This window comes from Strix uralensis, chromosome 5, assembly GCF_047716275.1.
Source record: "Strix uralensis isolate ZFMK-TIS-50842 chromosome 5, bStrUra1, whole genome shotgun sequence".
NCBI lineage: Eukaryota > Metazoa > Chordata > Aves > Strigiformes > Strigidae > Strix > Strix uralensis.
The window spans coordinates 41,574,472-41,593,720 of record NC_133976.1 but is presented as its reverse complement, the minus strand read 5'-3'; the positions used below and the strand labels follow the sequence as shown (position 1 = coordinate 41,593,720).

At 36.0% G+C, this 19,249-nt stretch overlaps 1 protein-coding gene across 1 annotated transcript in view; it reads right to left on the bottom strand.

The window, feature by feature from the left end:
* Positions 1–19,249, bottom strand: part of TBC1D15 (TBC1 domain family member 15) — a 36,182-nt gene that overhangs the window by 9,496 nt on the left and 7,437 nt on the right. The window contains exons 2-11 of the mRNA XM_074870581.1: positions 15,570–15,668; positions 15,252–15,326; positions 14,360–14,498; positions 12,567–12,777; positions 8,009–8,111; positions 6,827–7,024; positions 5,154–5,282; positions 3,190–3,293; positions 2,795–2,889; positions 1,266–1,382 (exon numbers count right to left, since the gene is read on the bottom strand). Coding sequence (XP_074726682.1) covers positions 1,266–1,382; positions 2,795–2,889; positions 3,190–3,293; positions 5,154–5,282; positions 6,827–7,024; positions 8,009–8,111; positions 12,567–12,777; positions 14,360–14,498; positions 15,252–15,326; positions 15,570–15,668 — 1,270 coding nt within the window. The remainder of the gene's footprint in view (positions 1–1,265; positions 1,383–2,794; positions 2,890–3,189; positions 3,294–5,153; positions 5,283–6,826; positions 7,025–8,008; positions 8,112–12,566; positions 12,778–14,359; positions 14,499–15,251; positions 15,327–15,569; positions 15,669–19,249) is intronic.

Below are 19,249 nucleotides of genomic sequence, written 5' to 3'. Positions count from 1 at the left end.
AGACCTCTACACAGCTGCTGACGAAGGATTAAGAGCAGTTTTGTACCAATATCTAAGTAGCTTAGGAGCCTTACACAGATACAATATCAAATGTACTATATTTCCATTATTCTTGCTTGTTTATAAAACAGAACTTACCCACTGCATACATTTAAGCCATCTAAACAATGTTTTTAATAGAGTGGGTGGTGAATGTGCTTTAACTTCGCTTATATGTCACTGTGCATTAATGAGGATTGAAGGTGGAAAGATGTGAAACAGACCTACATGTTTAAACAGTCTCTATCAGTTTTAGTTTTTCCCTTGTTTTTCAAGCCAAAGATCAAGTCTCTCTAGAGACTTGACAGAAAGAACAAAAGCTGGCAAGTACTCCAACTCTGCAGCAAGTTTACCAGTGATTAAAGATTCATTCCTACTTTTTGCCTTCAAAATCTGGCACAAAGTGGGCTTTTAGAATCCCAACACTTTTCTGAGACTAAATACAAAAAAACCCACTCAAGTAGACAACAGCCAAATGTCATGCCAGGGGTGGAGGGAGGAACCAGCTAGAATTATCTTTTCCCTCCATCTCTTCCAATGCAATTAACAAAAGCAATGGCTTAGACATCTCATATACACTGTGATTAACACAAGACATTATACGCTCTTCCTTCTGCAACAGATGCATACACTAAAGTGTAATTTTTGACAGACTGTTAAGTGTACTCCTCAAGAACCAGCTTTTAAAGTATTCATAAGAACACTCATGTTTACAAACAGCTGGTTCAGCATGCTGAACTTTAATTACAGCAGTGGCAGCTGGTTTATCATTTTTATTGATATATCAGTCTTAAAAATGGATATTACACTCAAGTTCCAAAGACCTAAACCCATTTAAAACTCCAAAAAGTAAACTTGCATTAATTCTAAAAAAAAAAAAAAAAAAAAAAAAACACTCACCCAAAAAACCCAAACAAACCCAACAACAACAAAAAAACCAATCAAAAACACAACAGTAAGGCTATGGTGAAGACAAAGTGCCACTTCATTCCCAATCCCACCTCAGCTGACGAATTCAGATGCCTGTGATAATCATCAGATAGAAGAGAGGAAGAAATAGGATGAGAAAGTGAACAAAGTTATCTACATTATTAAAATATAAATCTTGACATTTACAAAAAGCATTGTAATCAATACAAGTTCAGGTGTATTAACAGGCTTTAACACAAGCAAAGCCACATATCAGAAACTTAAAAGGTTTTTACATTCAGAGGAACACAACTTACCTAAGTCAAAGTCATACATGCAATAGGTCATCAAAATATCATGAAGTAAAATCAATCCTGGATTATCTTCACCTTCGTAGAATTTATTTGTTCTATCTGTCCTGTTTACATCTTTTTCTAAGAAAACAGTCCAGATTTAAAAACATTTTCAAAACAAGTTCTACAAAGCCAGCATCAAATGAATTCAGAGTGTTTAAGCTGCTTTTTTCCTCAAACACTGTCACAAAGCTTTGAAGTGCTTAAGACAACTGCATAACTGAATGTCATTTCAAAATGAATAATATTTTAAAAGAAAGAAAATCCTTCCTGTCTGCAATAAAAGGATTTGCGTATAGACAGATTTCAAAGCTTTTTGCCTTATTTTTTGTTAATACTTTTTATGGAAAAATTCCTGATTATAATTCAGTGAAAATGTTTTAACACTTACAGGGATTAAGAACAATTTTATGTGAGTCAGCTATGCAATGCCGTTTATACTTATGCAATGCAGCATAAGCCATAGTAGGAGAGTTACCACATGATCAGCTCAAAGACACTGTTGTAGTTCACAGCAGCATGCTTATAAATTCAGTTTAACAAGTTCCTGTAACTCATAGTGAGCTGAAACTGTCTGTTTCAACACGCAGTTTTCATGCCTCAAACACACCAAGCACACAGTATACTGTTTAATAATGTGAAATTCAAGATTGATGTATTGAAATAAGTAAAATTTTGAGTGCACTTCAATAAAAGGAGTATTTTGTAGTTTTGGACCTATTTGCAACATAAACCTAATATTGCCATTTACATTTTAAACACTTAAAAAGGAACAGAACTGCTTCAACAGAGACAAAACTTCAGCCTCTTCTGAACTCCGAGTATTTTTTTCTTCCTGTTAACACACATACTCTCGAAAAAGGAAGTTTACTAATCTACTAAAATTAAACTTTCTTAAACCTTTCAGCTTGCCTGTTGAATAACTGGCTGAAATAAGTTTAGTCCATATCGCAGAATAACACAAAAATCTTATCCTGTCTCCTGAAATAACTTTAGCAAACCCAAACATTGGTGCCCGAATCTCACTACCAAAGAGATACAGGATACAAAGGATACAAACTGCTAATAGCAGAACTTGATGAAATTTTTAAAAGTAGGTATAAAAACCCTCAAGTCAGAATGCACATATACAAATCCCTGTAAGAAATTTTAAAATATAAACAGAACACATTTTCAGATTTTTATTCTACATCACTATTTTAATGACACTCCCAGTGAAATTACATAATGAAATAAAGAGCCTTTTGGTATTAAGTAAAGGAAGTTAAATCCAGCCATTCTGTAACACTAACACATAAAGCTCTGAATTACTCTGGTTAAGAGAGTTTTAGTATTAAGTATATAACAAAGTTTAGACACCTCTGAAAACAGCAACATGTTCTTAGTGATTCTTCACGTAGGTTACTCAAAAGGTTACATTTTTTCAACTTCATACTGAACTGTAAAAGTGTGTGAATTTGTACACTTAGGTATGTTTCTAAATCTAAACTTACCTATAAGACTCCGGTAATCTCTTAATCTTGAGTTTCGTTTTTCCTGTTCCTCACTGACAGATTTCCACTGCAGTTTCATCCTGAAATATTCATCCCTGCAGAAGAAAGATAATTTTGAAACCAAAACATGCTCAATTATTAAATCTCTTCCTTTTTTATTTAAGCATTCATTCATTCCATTTGTTCTTTGTCATAATGGGATAACACCATCCTTGTTTATATATTTTTACTTTAGTATAACAATCATTTTTAAGAACATCTCACACACTTCTTTGCATTCAACAATCCTTAGCAGCTGTCCTTCAAGCTTCCAAAATGCTTTCTACATCACTATATGCCTTAAGAAAAAAGCAGCTTTTAAATTTATTTTGTAACAAAACCCCCACTGTACTCACGTTTTCCTTTTTTGTAGATGTGCTCTTTCTTCTTTAGTGCTATTCCAAGGAAAATACCCCAAAAGAAATTTCCATGCCTCTTTTCTTAAAGTATGGCAGAGACCCTAGGGAAAAATGGATATGAAACATTAACAAAAATATTATCTCAATTTTGTGAGGAAATGTTCCTATAGTGATACAACACTTCTTAAAGTAACAACTTATAAAAATTCTCTTTTAAGGAAGCTTATTTTTACGCTGAAGCCAAATCTTATCTGCTAACTAGGTATCACACTTGAAGGAAACAGGAGGAAGAGAATATGCTTAAACAGAAAAGTGCAGAAGCACTGGATTCATCCTCACAGGATAAAAAAGAAACTCTACAAAAGATTTTTCTTCCTATCTTTTTGCTTCACTGCTGGAAATCAAAACCTTCTGGGCATCAGAGAAGCTTTAAAATGCAAAAAAGTACCTTTAAAACTTATATATTTAAATATCCTGCTGTTTAACTGCCAAACTTCTGGTCTCACCACAAACTGATCTTGAGGACTAGACTTCTATTTATTTATTTATTTTTAATAAATATTTTCATCTAACAAGACATGGCCAACATGCAGATGAATCTTCCAAGCAATTAAAAATACTAGCGTCCATTCAAGGACACCACTTGTCAGAAATCTTTGTAAGTAATGCTCATCATTTGTAGATGACAAATGTACTAGGTGAATCATACCCCACTCTCATCAAAAGAGTTTCTTTCAACCCCAGCAGTATAGTCATGAAAATAAGGCACTTTTGCTGTCAGACTCCCCAGTTTACCAGACCAAGGCCAGCTTGATTCCTCACTATATTTCTTCATTTACCATTAGATTAAGGCAAGGAAGATGGTGCAGCAAATAGCATCAACCACTGCAAAAACAAGTAGCAACTGGAACTTTTCCAGTAACAGGCAAACAGTTTAAGAGAGGCATTTTAACTTTTTTCTTTTTTTTCTTTAATGAGCATCTGCACTTAATGTACTGGAAGTTATTGGGATCTTGAGTCATAAATAACACCAAGTGCTCACTCCTCTGGCAACGGAGAACAGAAATGACAGGGTAATGGGCTACTGGAAGAAAAGGATTGTAGTAATTCTCATTGCAGAAGTGTCCTTAATTGGGCACCTCAGGCACAGGTATATTAAAGAACAGTCACAAAAACTGAAAAGGCCCTCAGTTCCACTCTACCCCCTTCACAGTACATTACTTATTATGCATAGGTCTTTAAAGAAAGGGTAATATCAATGTTATCATCCTCTACTTCTGCTCACACTCCAAGAATGCAAGACTGCATGTTTGCAAACATGCATAAACAGGTACACAGAGAATGCATTAAGGCAGCTGGATTCCCACCAAAAAAAAGAAATACTAAAGTAACATTAGGTAGAACAGCTACAGGACATAACTAAAGCTTTCAAAATTTCCATCACTGAGACTAAATTCACATTCATATTGGAAAAACCCTCAGTCCAATAAAAAATACCAGAAAAAGTGTTTAGGACTGCTCTGATGAAGGCCAAATCCAGGCAAACTGCTGGGCAAAGAAGAGAAGCTTTTTTTGGAGAAGGGTAAGAAAAAACCCTCAAAAAGAAAATAATAAACCCGATACCCTAACACTGAAGCACTGGTGTTCTCCTGAAAGGCACTTTGATTTCTCTTCTTTATCATGTAAGCCTTTGTGTTTTCAACTCATTCACTTAAACCAGACACCACACGATCTCTCCCCTTGTAGAGCACCTTGTCTGTTTGCAAGACTGCTGAGGTATTTGATTAGCATGAAATCATGCTTTATGAAGCTTCTCCAATAATACTGACTGTCTCATGCTCAAAGTCCTGCACGAAGCATTACAAGTATACTGAAAACAGCATAAACATGGTTTGGGAAGGAAAGAAAGAGGCAACCAGAATCAAGCCATAGGTCTTGCTGACTTTAGAAAAACAAGTTACCCCTTTGAATATCAATTGCTTTATGTAGTCGACATTTAAAATTCTTCCTTCAGAATCCATATTCTTAGCCCATTCTTCAGCTGACACAGGCTCTCTTCTACTAACTTCAGGCTGTTTTCCTAGATCAATCTGAAAAACATGCAAATACGTTTTATGAATCCCAGTGAAGTGCTTCAGTAGTTTTAAACTGCACAAACAGTACTAAGGCTGCCAGTTTCTTATATTCAGTGCAATTACATTTTCACATGTGAATACCTCAGTTAGCAACTAAGGATCTAAGGCTGTGACCATGTTAGCAAGTAGTGTGGACCAACACAAGCAGATCTTTAGAGCAAGACACTCTGTGCTGAAGATCTGGGTACAGACGTCAATATTTCAGATTTTAGAGGAGGATCTATGTGTGTGTCTTAAATAACCTTCTACCCTCACAAATACCTGAGCTAGCTCCCCATAGTCTAAAAGCCTCTATGCAACTGGAAGTGTATTAGGTACGTGCAATACAGCAAACAAGGACAATATGGAACTTCACTGCAAAAGCACATTCCTGATACACATTAGTGCATCTTAAGAGAGAACTGAAAAATGACTTGGGTTCAGAGATGCCATGCCCCCACAGACCGCACAGTGTGACTGAAAGATCAATTTAAGTACATCACTCCTTAAAAAAAAAAAAAAGCCAAGATTGTATGTGCTTTCAGAACTCCTAACACCCACCAAAGTTTCACGGTTTGTGGTTAGTCTCTCTCAATTCCCAAACTGCATGTTTAAACACAGCAGAAATCAGCAGACAGCAACTCCTTACTTTCTAAAAATATTCTGATGATGGCAACCACCAAGTCAATTTGTGTTTCAACTCTTTAGAAGTCTAAGGCATTTGCCAGATTAAGACATACAGATCAGTGTTGTTTTCAGTATGTAGCATTTGTTATACTTTTTCTCACTGATAAATTAACCAATTAAGTGCTAAGCAGTAAGTTCTTAGAATTACATAGTTCATACAGCTACTGCTAAGATATTAACACTATTTTGAACTCAAGTAAAAAATAACATTCAAAACAGTTTAACACTCTAAAAACATGTCAGCCTTAGACAGTAGTCACAAGCATTTAAAAATAAACTTCTACCTATCTGTAAGACACCAACAGGAGCCCAAAGTGATTCATAATCCCATTACAAGTTCATTCTAGCTTTGGTTCAAGTCATACATAAATCTGTACACTTATACAACCTAGACATTAATCATCCTATTAAATACTTTGTTTTAATTTTTTGGCCCTCGTAAATCAAACCAAAATGTTAAAGTGATTAGCCAAGAAAGTTGGTCGTTAACCTGCATACCCCACTTTTACTTAACATAGCTCTATCTGACCACAGAAGAAACACTAAACATGAAACGGGTCACTTTTCAGGGTAGTGAGCCTAAGATAATGATAATCACCATTCCAGTACTGACAAACTTACTTGCAAAGCAAAATTCATATTGGCATGCATAAAAACAACATTTTCTAGAAGAGGCTGATGATCTTACTCTCATGAACAAATGGTAGGGCAGCATACGCCACAATCGCCAAACATAAACAGTGTAACTCACTGAGCTTCAAGTCCTACCTTGCCTTTAAAGGTGTGCATAATAAGAATCAATGCATCTGTATCATATTCATTTACACACTCACTCGTGTAATGACTTCAAATCCTGGTTCTTCCTGCTGGTTTATCTTCAGCCCTGGAATAGCATCATTGAGAAAGTCTGCCATTTCTGATGGTGGACGCCTTTGACTTGAAGGGTCACTTAAACGGAAACTGTCAAAAATATAGTTTGTGACTTTGGAAAATCTTCCCATTGTTACTGTGTATGGATCTTTCTTCAATTTCTGTGTTATAACAAGGAAAACAAGTAACATACAAAAAACCACAGATTATTTGGAATTCTTGTACTCAAAGAAAGCAAAACAACAGGAAAGGTAGTGTAGGTCTCAAAGTCACTGGAGTTTCATGTATCAGTAGTTTCATACAGTACATTCACTATATGATTTAAAAAAGATATCTTAAGTATTACGATAATACTACTGATTGATTTGAAAGATTGGATAGCAGTGTGCTTAGTAAGCTTGACCTACATATAGAAGTGGATCTGATCTACTGTTTACTTTCCAGTGATTAATGCCACAAAACATCTTCCTTATTACTTGCTTCTCTACCTTAATAGAAAAAACACATCTTGAATCATCACGTACTCTGCTAGGAATCTCACACAAAACTTGATTTAACAACTAAGTCCAGAAACTAATGTAATTCACTCAAAGTTTTTCTTTAATTAAAGAAATCAGTAGGTCAAAACTCTGGCCTCATTCAAGTAACTGGAAATTTTGCTGCTGACTTTCACAAGTCCACAAACCCCACCAAATGATAAGCAGTTTTAGCATAAAAAACACACCTCTTTTAGGCAATATTGTGCTCTTTGCTGCTCTATTTCCAGCATCCCTTCCAAAGTGTCAGAAAATATTAAGGAAAAGAATATTTAGTTGAGGAAAATTTAGAAAATCCTAATTAATATGTTTTGGTAACTCCTAAAATTTTTTGTTCTTCCCCTTTCTAAAATTATCTGTACCCAAATGTATAGAATCACAGACAACATTAACATGAATAGGTTTGAAATGGTACCATGGGGAAGTTAAGAATTATTAGAACACAGAAAGCAACTGATAAGTAAGTGTACTTTCTACAGTAAGCATTTGTTTTAGGATACAATCAATGCTTCTACAATGGCAATGATTCAGGGAATATGTGTGTGACACAGTAGAGAGGGGTTTTTTAATAAAGGTCTTCAGAATAAAAAATTCAAAGATAATACATACTTGTAATAAGCCATATGATGGTTCATCAAAGAGATTTTCAAAAGATTGGGACAGAGACTTGTTCTGAGAATTCACAAGAAGAATCCGTTTATCCTGTGGAGATCTGCAATAAAATTTAAAAAGGGTTTCTATAAGTACCACCAGTTTTCCCTGAAAATGTTTTAGAATGTTTATTGGTTTTTAAAGTCACATTTCAGGTTTTGTGCAAAGAAGACAGGTTTGATGCAAGATCACTCTTAGTTCTTGGCACAAGTTCACAAGCTAACACACTACAAAACAGGACTTTAATTTTTCAAAATACTAGTCATCATCATCATACTCATTCTGAATTGTACTCTTTCATTCTTTGAAAAAAATCATCATGCTTTTGAGAATTTTTTGAGAAATTACTCTGGAAGGTACCTTTTGTCACCCACATGTAAATAAAGTTTTCTTCAACTATAGTTTTCTGTATGTGAAAACGGACAAAAAAAAAAAAAGAGGTGACACAGCAAAGAAAGTTTAGTGAGACATGGTCAACCTCAACACAAGATACACTGACACTCCCTTAACATAACAGGGGAAGTGAAAAGAGCCTGTGTCACCACATACAGTTAAGGAATTCTGTCTACCAATTAGTAAATCTTATATTATGACACCCTGTAAAACATTACATAAAGGAATACAAACTGCTTTTCAATGTATGAAAGCACATTAACAAATTTCTAACCAACAGTATTACAACAGCTACTGTCAGAAATATTCTAAGATTTATACTGATAGGAGCTTAAAAAACACCACAGCCATCGTATTGTGAAACAGAACCATCTCAGTACAGCCCTGCAAATGTATTCCTGTGGAGACTCCAACAGCTAAATGAACACAAACCCGATCTGGCCTAACTCACTGTATTTGTACACTCTCATTCTTCAATATAACATTTGCTTCTCTGAAGGCTTGCACAGGCATAAGAAAACAGTAACAACGAAGACAGTGGAACTGTGCTGCTCCTAGTATTTAATCTGTCCTTTTGCTCTCACTCCCTCTCCTGCAACATCCCATCTTCTCCCCTCCTCCAGCACAGCTACCCCATCAATTCATTAACCAACTCCTGAATCACCAATTTGCAGCTCAGTATGTGACAGAAAACAGCCCAGAAGCCAGGCTGACTTTCAAGCCTCAGAGTTGGTAGCTAAGCAGAAGAAAGCCAAGCACTTTGCCATCTGACTCTCATACATCACACACATTTATAAAGATACCTCTCTACTGCTCTCTCCCAAAGTTTAAATCCACTACTTCTAGTCTTTGAAAGAAAAATTACTTTTATTTTTATTAGCACCTGCATCACCTACCGTGTTATTAAAGTCAAAGATAAGAACTTTAATATGCCTTATCTCTCTTCCATTCCAACAGGACAGAACACTGTTAACACTGACGGATATGAAATGCAACAAGAGATCTCATTTTGAGACAGCCAGATACCACAGTCATAGTTTTGAGGCAGCAACGGTTAATGAAGCTCACTTGGCTTTTGTTAAAAACCAGTACAAGGGCAAAGGCTGAGTCATGTATTATGTTTTCCTTAACTAAAAGAACAAAAACTTTATACCATATCTCCATTTTAATTAAACATTCTCTCTGGACAGCCAGTTGGGTATCAGCAGCTACTTGAGTAATCTTCAAAACAAATTTGTGAGCTAGTCACTTTATTACACTTACTCAAAATCTTGCAAGTTAGAAAGTGTCGTCTGTACACACTGTGTTTTCTCAATATTAGACTGGTGCCACCAAACCAGGAAGCACATAATCTTTAAAGCAACAAATTACAAACATTTTGTTCAAGTTTAGCCACTTCACACACACTGATTTCAGCAATGATGTGACATTTTATAAGAAATGGTGTTAGAGAAGGGCAAAAACTTTTGAGGTTACAGGAACAGAGGGAAAAAATACCTATGACCTATGAAAGATATTTTAAAGAAAAGCTAAACTTTCTGCCTTAACATCAAGATCCCATGTATTATAAACTAGAAGTTGGGATAACAAGTAATTATGCTGCCAAGTATTTCCTTGTGGCATCCAGAAAGCTGAGTAAACATCTTTTCCTAAAAGAGGTTGTGAGCTTAGATAATACATCATGTACCAAAGCATAAATAACCATTAGGAAACAAATGTACAGACTGAAATCTGCCATTTCCACAACTTATGCAGCATATTTGTTCTTTTCTCTTTCCTTAAGAATAAAAAAATCATCACAATTCATGACTAGAACACAGAAAAGAATTTGGTGCCAGAAGCAGACCTTAACTGGAAGAGAAGAATCTAAGTAAGAAAACTAAAACTGGAAGTTCCTGCTCAGCTCAATGCTTAACTTCATTCAATTTTAATTTCCATAGCTGCCTCAACTTTCTGCTTTAAAGTTCCTAAAGTATCTGTTGTTGCATTCATCAACACTTAGAACTATTTAAGGTAGCAATACTATGCAGCTCAGCACATCCAGAATGTTTGAACATCACAAGTTTCCCTGTCTTACTTTAGCAGGGAACTCCATCTGGTAAGCATTCCTGGACATCCCAGTGCACAGCTACTGGGTCAGACTGCACAAATCCTACACCACTGCCTTCTTTTCAAAACAGACACGAGGACATGACTGCCTCTCTTCGTAGAGCTTCTTCCCCCTCTGACAGCTACTGTTTTGCACTGTCCCAAGAGGAATGCCACATCACCTGGCAAGAGGCTAGAAAGGACAAGAACTAAGAATCCACTAGATCAAATAAATTAAGTGCCCACTCACTCACTGCAAGCTATCTGAAAGACACACTGTTTGAAACAGGAACCAAAATCACTACCTATTTCATTTTCATTCAGTGACTCGCCAATAAGCACTACTTTTACATAGCAATGTGAAGTATAATTATTTGCAGCACATGACTCATCAAAACCGGAAATAATGCCTGTTAGTAACACAAACTGTCTACATTATGCACAGTAACAAACTGACAACTAAATGCTGGACAGAACCTAGATGTCTGACTTACAGGAGGTTAACTGTCCAACTTCATAACATGGTCTAAGGTATTCCAGCATGTTAGTTCAGGTACCTGTTTCTTTTAAAAAAATTTTCAACCGTGAAGTCAAAAGATACAAAAAACTTCCTGAATATAAAAAAACGAAATAACTTGTTACATAGCAGAGCATTATCTTCCTGTAAATATTTTACGCTTTTGAGCAAAAATATGAAATATAAAATAAGCTTGGTCTAGGTGTCTCAACATTAAATACACGGAACTCCAAAAAAATTAATGCAAGCATAGCTACAGATCTGTAGTTGCAGTCCTGCATTTTAGTTATCAACTGTCTTGTTGCTTATTGCACAGAGATACACATATATATATTCAAATAATAAGCTTTTTAAATAAAAAACCAGCAGCATTAACTCATCAGTTTTAGATGGCTTTTGTTAAAGCCTCAAGTGGACTGTCTGGAAAGAAGGCATAAGGGAAAATATTCATCTAAAATTTTAAAGTTTCTAGTTGACAGTTAATCACAAGAACAAAGTTTTAAGTCAATGCAAACCAGTTTGCTACACTGTCAAATGTACTCTCTCTATGCCTCCTTAGAACTTGGTCCTGTTGTTAAATACATTATGGGAATTAGTTAGAAAATTTGAAATAAATTGCTGCAGTACACAGGCAACAGATCACATAGATGGAGTATAAGGCTTTCAGCAACTCACCATACAACACAGGTGTTTTTCTGGTGTTTTCTACATCGGTTGCCTCAAAAATCTGCCCTAGCCTAACAGCAACTAATCCAAAAATATCCACAAATAAGTAAACACAGAGCACTACGCTCAAAAAGGAAAAATTTCATTGGGGGGGAGGAGGGGAGGGAGGCAAGGGGTTGGCAGGCCAACAATAATCCCCTGTGCCTGCAGAAGTAGGGAAATTACAAAAAGAAATGAAAGGAGGTTTAAGGAAGAACTCGAAGGGAACATAGAGAAAAAAACCTCAGGATTTAAGATGAAGCTGTCATCCAGGATTTCCTAATCTACAGTTGTACCAGGAACATCTTACACCTTTATCTTGTCCCCCTAATAGCCTCTCCATTGGTCTTGAATTTTCCCCTTAAAAAGCTTGCATACAATGCTACAGCCAGTACCATTTCACCAACAGGTCACACTTACCATGCTACTTTCTCCAAGCAGTTGACTTCTGCTTATCACCGACTCCAACACCACATCTTGAGAGAAGTGGTTCATGAAGGATTTGACTTTACACTGAGCGTTGATGAGAAGCTTCTGTACCCGCTAGAGGGAGCTACTGAGGTATTACAGAGCTAATAACACTTCAACCAATTCTAAACTATTTCATTAATAGATCCACAATTTTAAAACTTCAGTCTACATCCCAATGTGTATGTGAAATTACAGTTTCAGACACCTTGAAACTTGATTCTACCAATAAACAAGGGAAGAGAAAATACATCAGGAAGCATTAATCTGAAATTCATTACAGAATTTAAAAAGTAAACAATAATCCATATTTTAAATCAGAACTAAGAGTTGTCTGATACTTACTCATTTAGCACAACATGCTTTTCAAGGCATTTAATCAATAGTTTGCTATCTCCATGATGAAAGTGAAGAGCTGGAAGCTTCACATCATCCTTCAGACAGAACACCAAATAAGACCATCCCATGCCTTCTTTGTTTTGTTTGATTGATTTCAGATCTGTCAAACTGAACAGGAAGGACCACTTGCTTTCTCCATTTGCATGAGTTGTAGCATCTTAAAAACAAAATTACCACATGATTTTAGTTTGACTTCCAGTGTTAGCAATTACAAATGCATTGTATCTGTCACTGTTCCTAAAAAAACCCCAAATCACAAAACCCAGCACTGGTTCTGATAATAAAATGTGTACCATAACTACTGTAACTACTACTCTTGGATTTCTCTTTGTGCTTCCTCATCTTCTGCAGACTTCTAAAATAATGAGTAAGTCCATTAGACTGCTCCCCTAAAGCTCTGCCTACAGTTTAAGTGATCCAGCAGTTAAATGTTTAATTGCTGCACCAAATTTCAGCAAGCTGAATCCCACCAGCATCCCCACCGTGCAGTACTACTTAAACAAACTAAATGTGATATACACTACAATACTGGAGGCCATATATTGCACACAGTATTAGCCATGTGTTGCAAGACTGCTACCACGATAAGGGTGAAGCAATTTAAAGTCTCCCCATCCATCACCCTCTCCCAGGCTGTGCAAGCATGTATATACCCTGGGCATGACTGTATACATTCCAAGAGGAGGGATTACATTTACTTCACCAGAGGACACAAAATTGCCAGCATGCCTGGAGGGAATCTGGCACGCCCCCTGGCCCATCCCCATCAAATTACAGCAACTGGGACAAGAAGTGGTGAAGGGCATAATGCAAGTCAGTAGTGCTCACTGACACTCCTTTCTTTGGATGAAGATGTACTCCAACGCCTGAAGATGAAAGATCAATACAAACCACTGATGTAATAAACCACCCTATGCCAGACAGAGATGCTGGTTTTAGCTTTATATCACGATAGCACTAAAAACTCTCACAGTATTCTAGAAGCAAGGACTGTGCTTTACCCTAAACCATTCATAATCTTAAATCCAAACCCTGCACTCATACATGACATTTAAAGCCATCACAGATATGATGAAACAAGCACAATGGTCCCCAGTTATAGGCTGAGAAATAATACAGGGAAAACAAGTATTATAAAGATAAATACTAGGGGAGAATCAGAGAAAAAAAAAAGATGACTTGAGAATCATTGTCCTTTCTCCTCCACTTTTTTTTTTCCACAACATCTCTACTGAGACACTGTTACAAAAATGATGTAACTATAAAATTATTTTGCTGAAGGACATCATATAAAAAAAGACCTATGTACCACATAACTGTACATTCCATCTCCCCCTGCTGTTGCAGTATGGAAAGGCATTTTAGTAAACCACTTTTTTCATTTTCCTTTCTAACACAACATCTAGTTCAAATTCCATTTGTATAAAAGAATGCAAGAGGCTAATGCAGATAAAACAGTGACATCATCTAATGATCGTCACAGCAAGAAGTTAGATTTAGCATTTATTTTCAATACAATTCTCTAGTAATTTAAAGAAAAAAAATAGATTGGAGGCAGACAGCAGCTATTCCATTCTGAATTTTTTCCACACCCAGAGATTCACCTCTTACCACAAACAACTCCCATCTTTTCAATTCCTTACAAAATCCATTTTACTCATCTAAAAGGCAATTCTTCAGTTACAAGTTACCATGAGGAAAAAACAAAACAAAAAACCCCACAATTATTTTCTAAGTACCTCCATTTGAATGAGGTTTCTTTTTAAAGGAGACTGTGGTGACCATGTCCCATTCTGCTTCATAACTGCTTGGACGGTCTGCTCCTCGGGAACATTTTTCTTTAGGAGTTTGAGTCCACTCCACAACAGAACTGGAATCCTGAGTTAAAAAAAAAAAAAGAGCAACTATCAAAAGACACAAGGCATGAAAATTGAGCTAGTTTCTCAGATTCAACAAAAAGAATAAGTATCTTCATTTTCACAGATTAAAAGAATCTGTACTATTAAATCCTAAGAAACCTGATACAGTTCAACACAGGAAATTTGGATTTATGACTAATACTAAGAAGTTTTACTTAATAAATTCAACATGGTACTAAAATAACCTAGCCTCTCTTACAGACACCACCAACATAACAAATTTTTATTTAAATGTAAAACTTAAATACTTCTTCTTTAGTCACATCCCCTTAACACTGCTTAAATACCACATATGACTACATCTTGGAACCCCCATAGACTTCTATTTTTATTTTGCATTAGAACAGTACACCTCTCTGTTTTGAGTCTAATTATGAAGAGTGAATCATCAGACTACAACATAGTAGATGCAGGGGGACTGGTCATCATGATACACTTACACTCATTTGGTCTTTACTATTCATACAGATAGTCCCCTTCTATTTTATATATGAACCAAGTAAAAACTAAATACAGTCACCTACGCATGTATCCAAATAACCTGAACTGGGCTGCAGTCCATAAATATAATTCCTACACGTAGCTATTAATAACAATGATAATCACATAAATAGATTTTGCATCCAGTTATGAGATCACCTATGCATAAATTAACACAAAATAAAATCTCTGGAGAAACAGAATGAAGAACACCGATAACTAACAAATATACCTTTCCAGCACAGAGGATATTAGAAGTATCCAAAGTATCATCCAGTGGTCTCCAGTCTACTATTACTTCATTTTCCTACAATACAATCATAAAAAAATTCAATACTACACAACAAAGTACACACCTCCCTATTTGCTCACGGTATAATTGTGGTACAACTTACACGTATATATAAATGATGCAGACGATGTGAAACATTATGTGATGTTTGTTCATTTACAAAATCCTATATTTAAAAAGACATTTAAGACTTGCCAAACACATTATATGCTTTGCCAACAAATATATGAAGTTTCCATAACTGTATTATGCAAATACCTTTTCTATGACACGTAATACTCCTGATATTAAGCTGTCCTGGTCATCATTTTTGCCGCAGGATGAATGAATGAAAACTCCTTCTTGCTCATATAAAACCTATAACAAAATGGGTATTGAAATAAAAAGAAACAAGATTTTAAAATTGTTTCTCTTTCCTGTGGTACTCGTCATCATTTTGACTCACCTATGTAAGCTGAAGTGAACACCTCTACCTTGTTAGGGGCTTTGTTACCTTTCCTTCCTCCCTACCCTCAAGATCTCAGACTTTCACTTAAATCAAGAAACAATAGAAAATGGAACTTGTTAAACTTAACTCTCTAAGCAACATACTATTAATACTTCACCAGTAAATCACAAAAATGCATTCAGTATGTAGTACTTTTCAAATCAGCAGGCAAAGGTTCATATGGAAATACCACACAGCTTTTAAAACATTAAAAGGTTTTCTTACATGGCCTGCTTTTCCTCCACTTGCCATTTAAGCATGTTGAAATTATAACCTTAATTTAAATTAAAACTGGGCAGTCTAGTGTACAACAGATGAACTCCACAGAAATAAAAAAATTGCAGCTTTAGATTAAATAATGGCCCAATCCTACATTCAGGGTGAATGGCAAAGGTTCCATTTCAAAGGTAGAATATGTGACAGTCAGATGAAAGGCTTGCAGGAGTACACACTGCCCACGTAACTTTTGCATTTAAGCATTTATAAAACTCTTCAGTGTTCTGATCATGCTTAAAAAAAAAAAAAGAGAACTCATCTGTCAAAATTCAGCAGGCTCTTTAAAGCTACACACTATACACACTCTTAAAACAACTCTATAAACAATGTAAACAGTTTTAAACCACTCTCTAAATGAGTGAAAAGTCCCTAACTTAGATTTTGTGTAAGTGAAATATGTCAAATAGTAACAGTAAAATTTTAACAACCATGTTAATTTTTAAACCAGGCTGCAAACACTGCCTTAAGAAATACATATTTTTAAAAGCAAAACCTAATAATTCTTAACTAATCAGAGACACATATTATATTTCTCTGATGTTAAAATATCATTATCTCTTTTTCTCAACTTACCCGCTTTTCAGGTTTTTAAAATCATCATATTTGCAGTCAGGTCAGTAAACTAGAAGTTTAGCTTAACTAGCCAGACAAGAATACAGAGCTTAAAAACAGCAATGAAATTCAGTTAACTCGTCCTTTCTGTGTAGATTTACTACTTAAATTTCTCTTCCCTTTACACAAGCAACAAATTTCTCAAGTGTCCCGTTTAATCACAGAAATATCACTTGGAAGAAACCTCTAGAGGTCACTTAGTATAACCTCCCTCTTGAAGGATTATTAGCATGAAGTTACCTTTCAAATACTGGAAGCCTTCTTTCCTCTTCTCTGTTACAGCCTTTTTCTCAAAGCTATCCTTCTTCTCTATTACAGCTTTTTCTATCAAAGAAGATCATCCCTCTCTTTCTACCAATACCTCTTTTTAAATTCAGTCCCTATTTAAACAAGGCAACTTTGGAATTTATTTGAATTTTATCTTCTAGCTATTTGGACCTGATCTATCACCACAACTAGACAGAAGTATAAACCAAAGTGATCAATCATTGGGACACCTGTTCCAGAAGAAACTATTTGCATCAGAGTTATACTGGTAGAAGCAGCTGTCCATCAATAATGTTAGTATCACAAAGTATACCTTCTCAAACTAAAAGGTATGCAATTTAATAATTGTTTTTATTATTTTCTATTCATTCATCTCAGAAGGACAAATGTTTCCCTTCACTGTGTCCTGGTTTCAGCTGGGGTACAGCTAGGTTTTTTTTCCTCCTTAGTAGCTAGATTAGTGCTGTGGTTTGGATTCAGTATGGGATTTGATATGAGAAGAATATTGATAATGTACTCATGGTTTTAGTTGCTGCTAAGAAATCAAGGACTTTTCAGCTTCCCATGCTAGTGCATAGGGACACAAGAAGCTGGGAGGGAGCACAGCCAAAGCAACGGACCCGAACTCGCCAATGGAATATTCCGTATCGTATAATGTCATCCTCAGTATATACATGAAAGTTGATCGGGAAGCTCACTCCAGCTTCCAGGATTGTGGTTTCAGGATTGTCTCTTCTCTGGGATCACTAGCCAGGAATGGGCTGGGCACTGGTCAACAGGTGGTGAGCAATCACACTGTGTGTGCATTACCCGTTTGTATTTTCTATTAATACTATTATTATTATTGTTTTAATTTTATTTCAATTATTAAATTGTTTTTATCTCAATCTATTAGTCTACCTTACCCCTCCAACTTCCCCCCCATTCCCCAGGGGTGGGGGAGGGTGAGCAAGTGGCTGCGTGGCTTTTGGTTGCCAGCCGGGTTTAAACCACAACACACAGAAGAAAATATGTTCCCAATGCCACAGTTGTCACGCAAGTGAAAAATTCTACATTGCTTTTCATAACAGATCCAGGTCCCTGCGCCGTGCTCCACCAAAATAGGTGATAAAACCAAAGAAGCAAGAGCATGCTCAAAAGTTTGGAGGGCATCTGTAAAACAGTGGAGTTACCACAATGCAGCTTATTTCCCTCCTACTGTTACTCAAGAGAAAAACTTCTCCAAGCTGCTGGGATTTGTTCTTATCCAACAAGAGATACAATCTTGCAGTTATTTTTTCCAACTGTTATACGGTATTTCATACAACTGAGCTTTAAAAGTGCAATTTTTTTAGTATCATCAAAGAAAAATGTTGTCACACGTAGATGAGAGTCTAGACGATATAATAATGTAACTAATTTGAAGAAAGGTATACCATTAATCTTACAAAGTATTATCTAGGAAGTGCTTTAACACTGCAAAACATTTTGGAAGTTACCATCTTTGAATTATCTGAAATATTAAGCTGCTCTGTTCAGCAGTACTTTGTAAGATAACTCCATAACTGAATTTGAATAAACTGGTTTTGAGAATATGGTTTTATAGTGGTAGCACCTGAAGATCAGATACACTGGGCAGACTATATTTCACACAATGTTCTTAGCAAGTTGAAAATTCAAAAATGCTACTAAGTATTCTTATAGCACCTTACAGTAAAATGTAGTTTGTGATAGATTTTTGTTTTCTGGTATTATACCACCAGCAAGCTATTAGCCAATTCAAAGAGGGAAAGTAACATTAAATTACACATACAAGTAATAAGTACTAAGGAAAGTATCAAACTGAAAGACAGTATACCAATAGTTAAATTTGAATAAAAAACCATCCATCAGTAGACAACTGCTGTAACACTGTACATCTCAACCCCACACACCATGTGGCCCAAAGGCGCCTCCGCAGCCCAACAGTCAGGCAAATGCCTGGTCAGTCAGCACACATGGACCTCTTAAGCAGCCAGGAAAACAGACATTTCAAAACCAGGCAATAGCAGCATATGCTGCTGCTTGCCTAAACAGTAGGTTACTGCAGAACATGTAAAATGAGTATCTTGAAATAACATGTGGGAGAACAGCAAATGTTGGAGGACGATCAGAAGCATCATTAAAACACTAAGGACTTGTGTAAGGTGTGAACGCAAAATCTATCTAGTGAGATCCTGGTACGTATGTAGACAGTAGAACGAACCAGATATGAGCAGGGCAGGACAATGAGACCGTTTCCCCCTTACTAGCAGTTAAATTAACTATACCCCTCCCC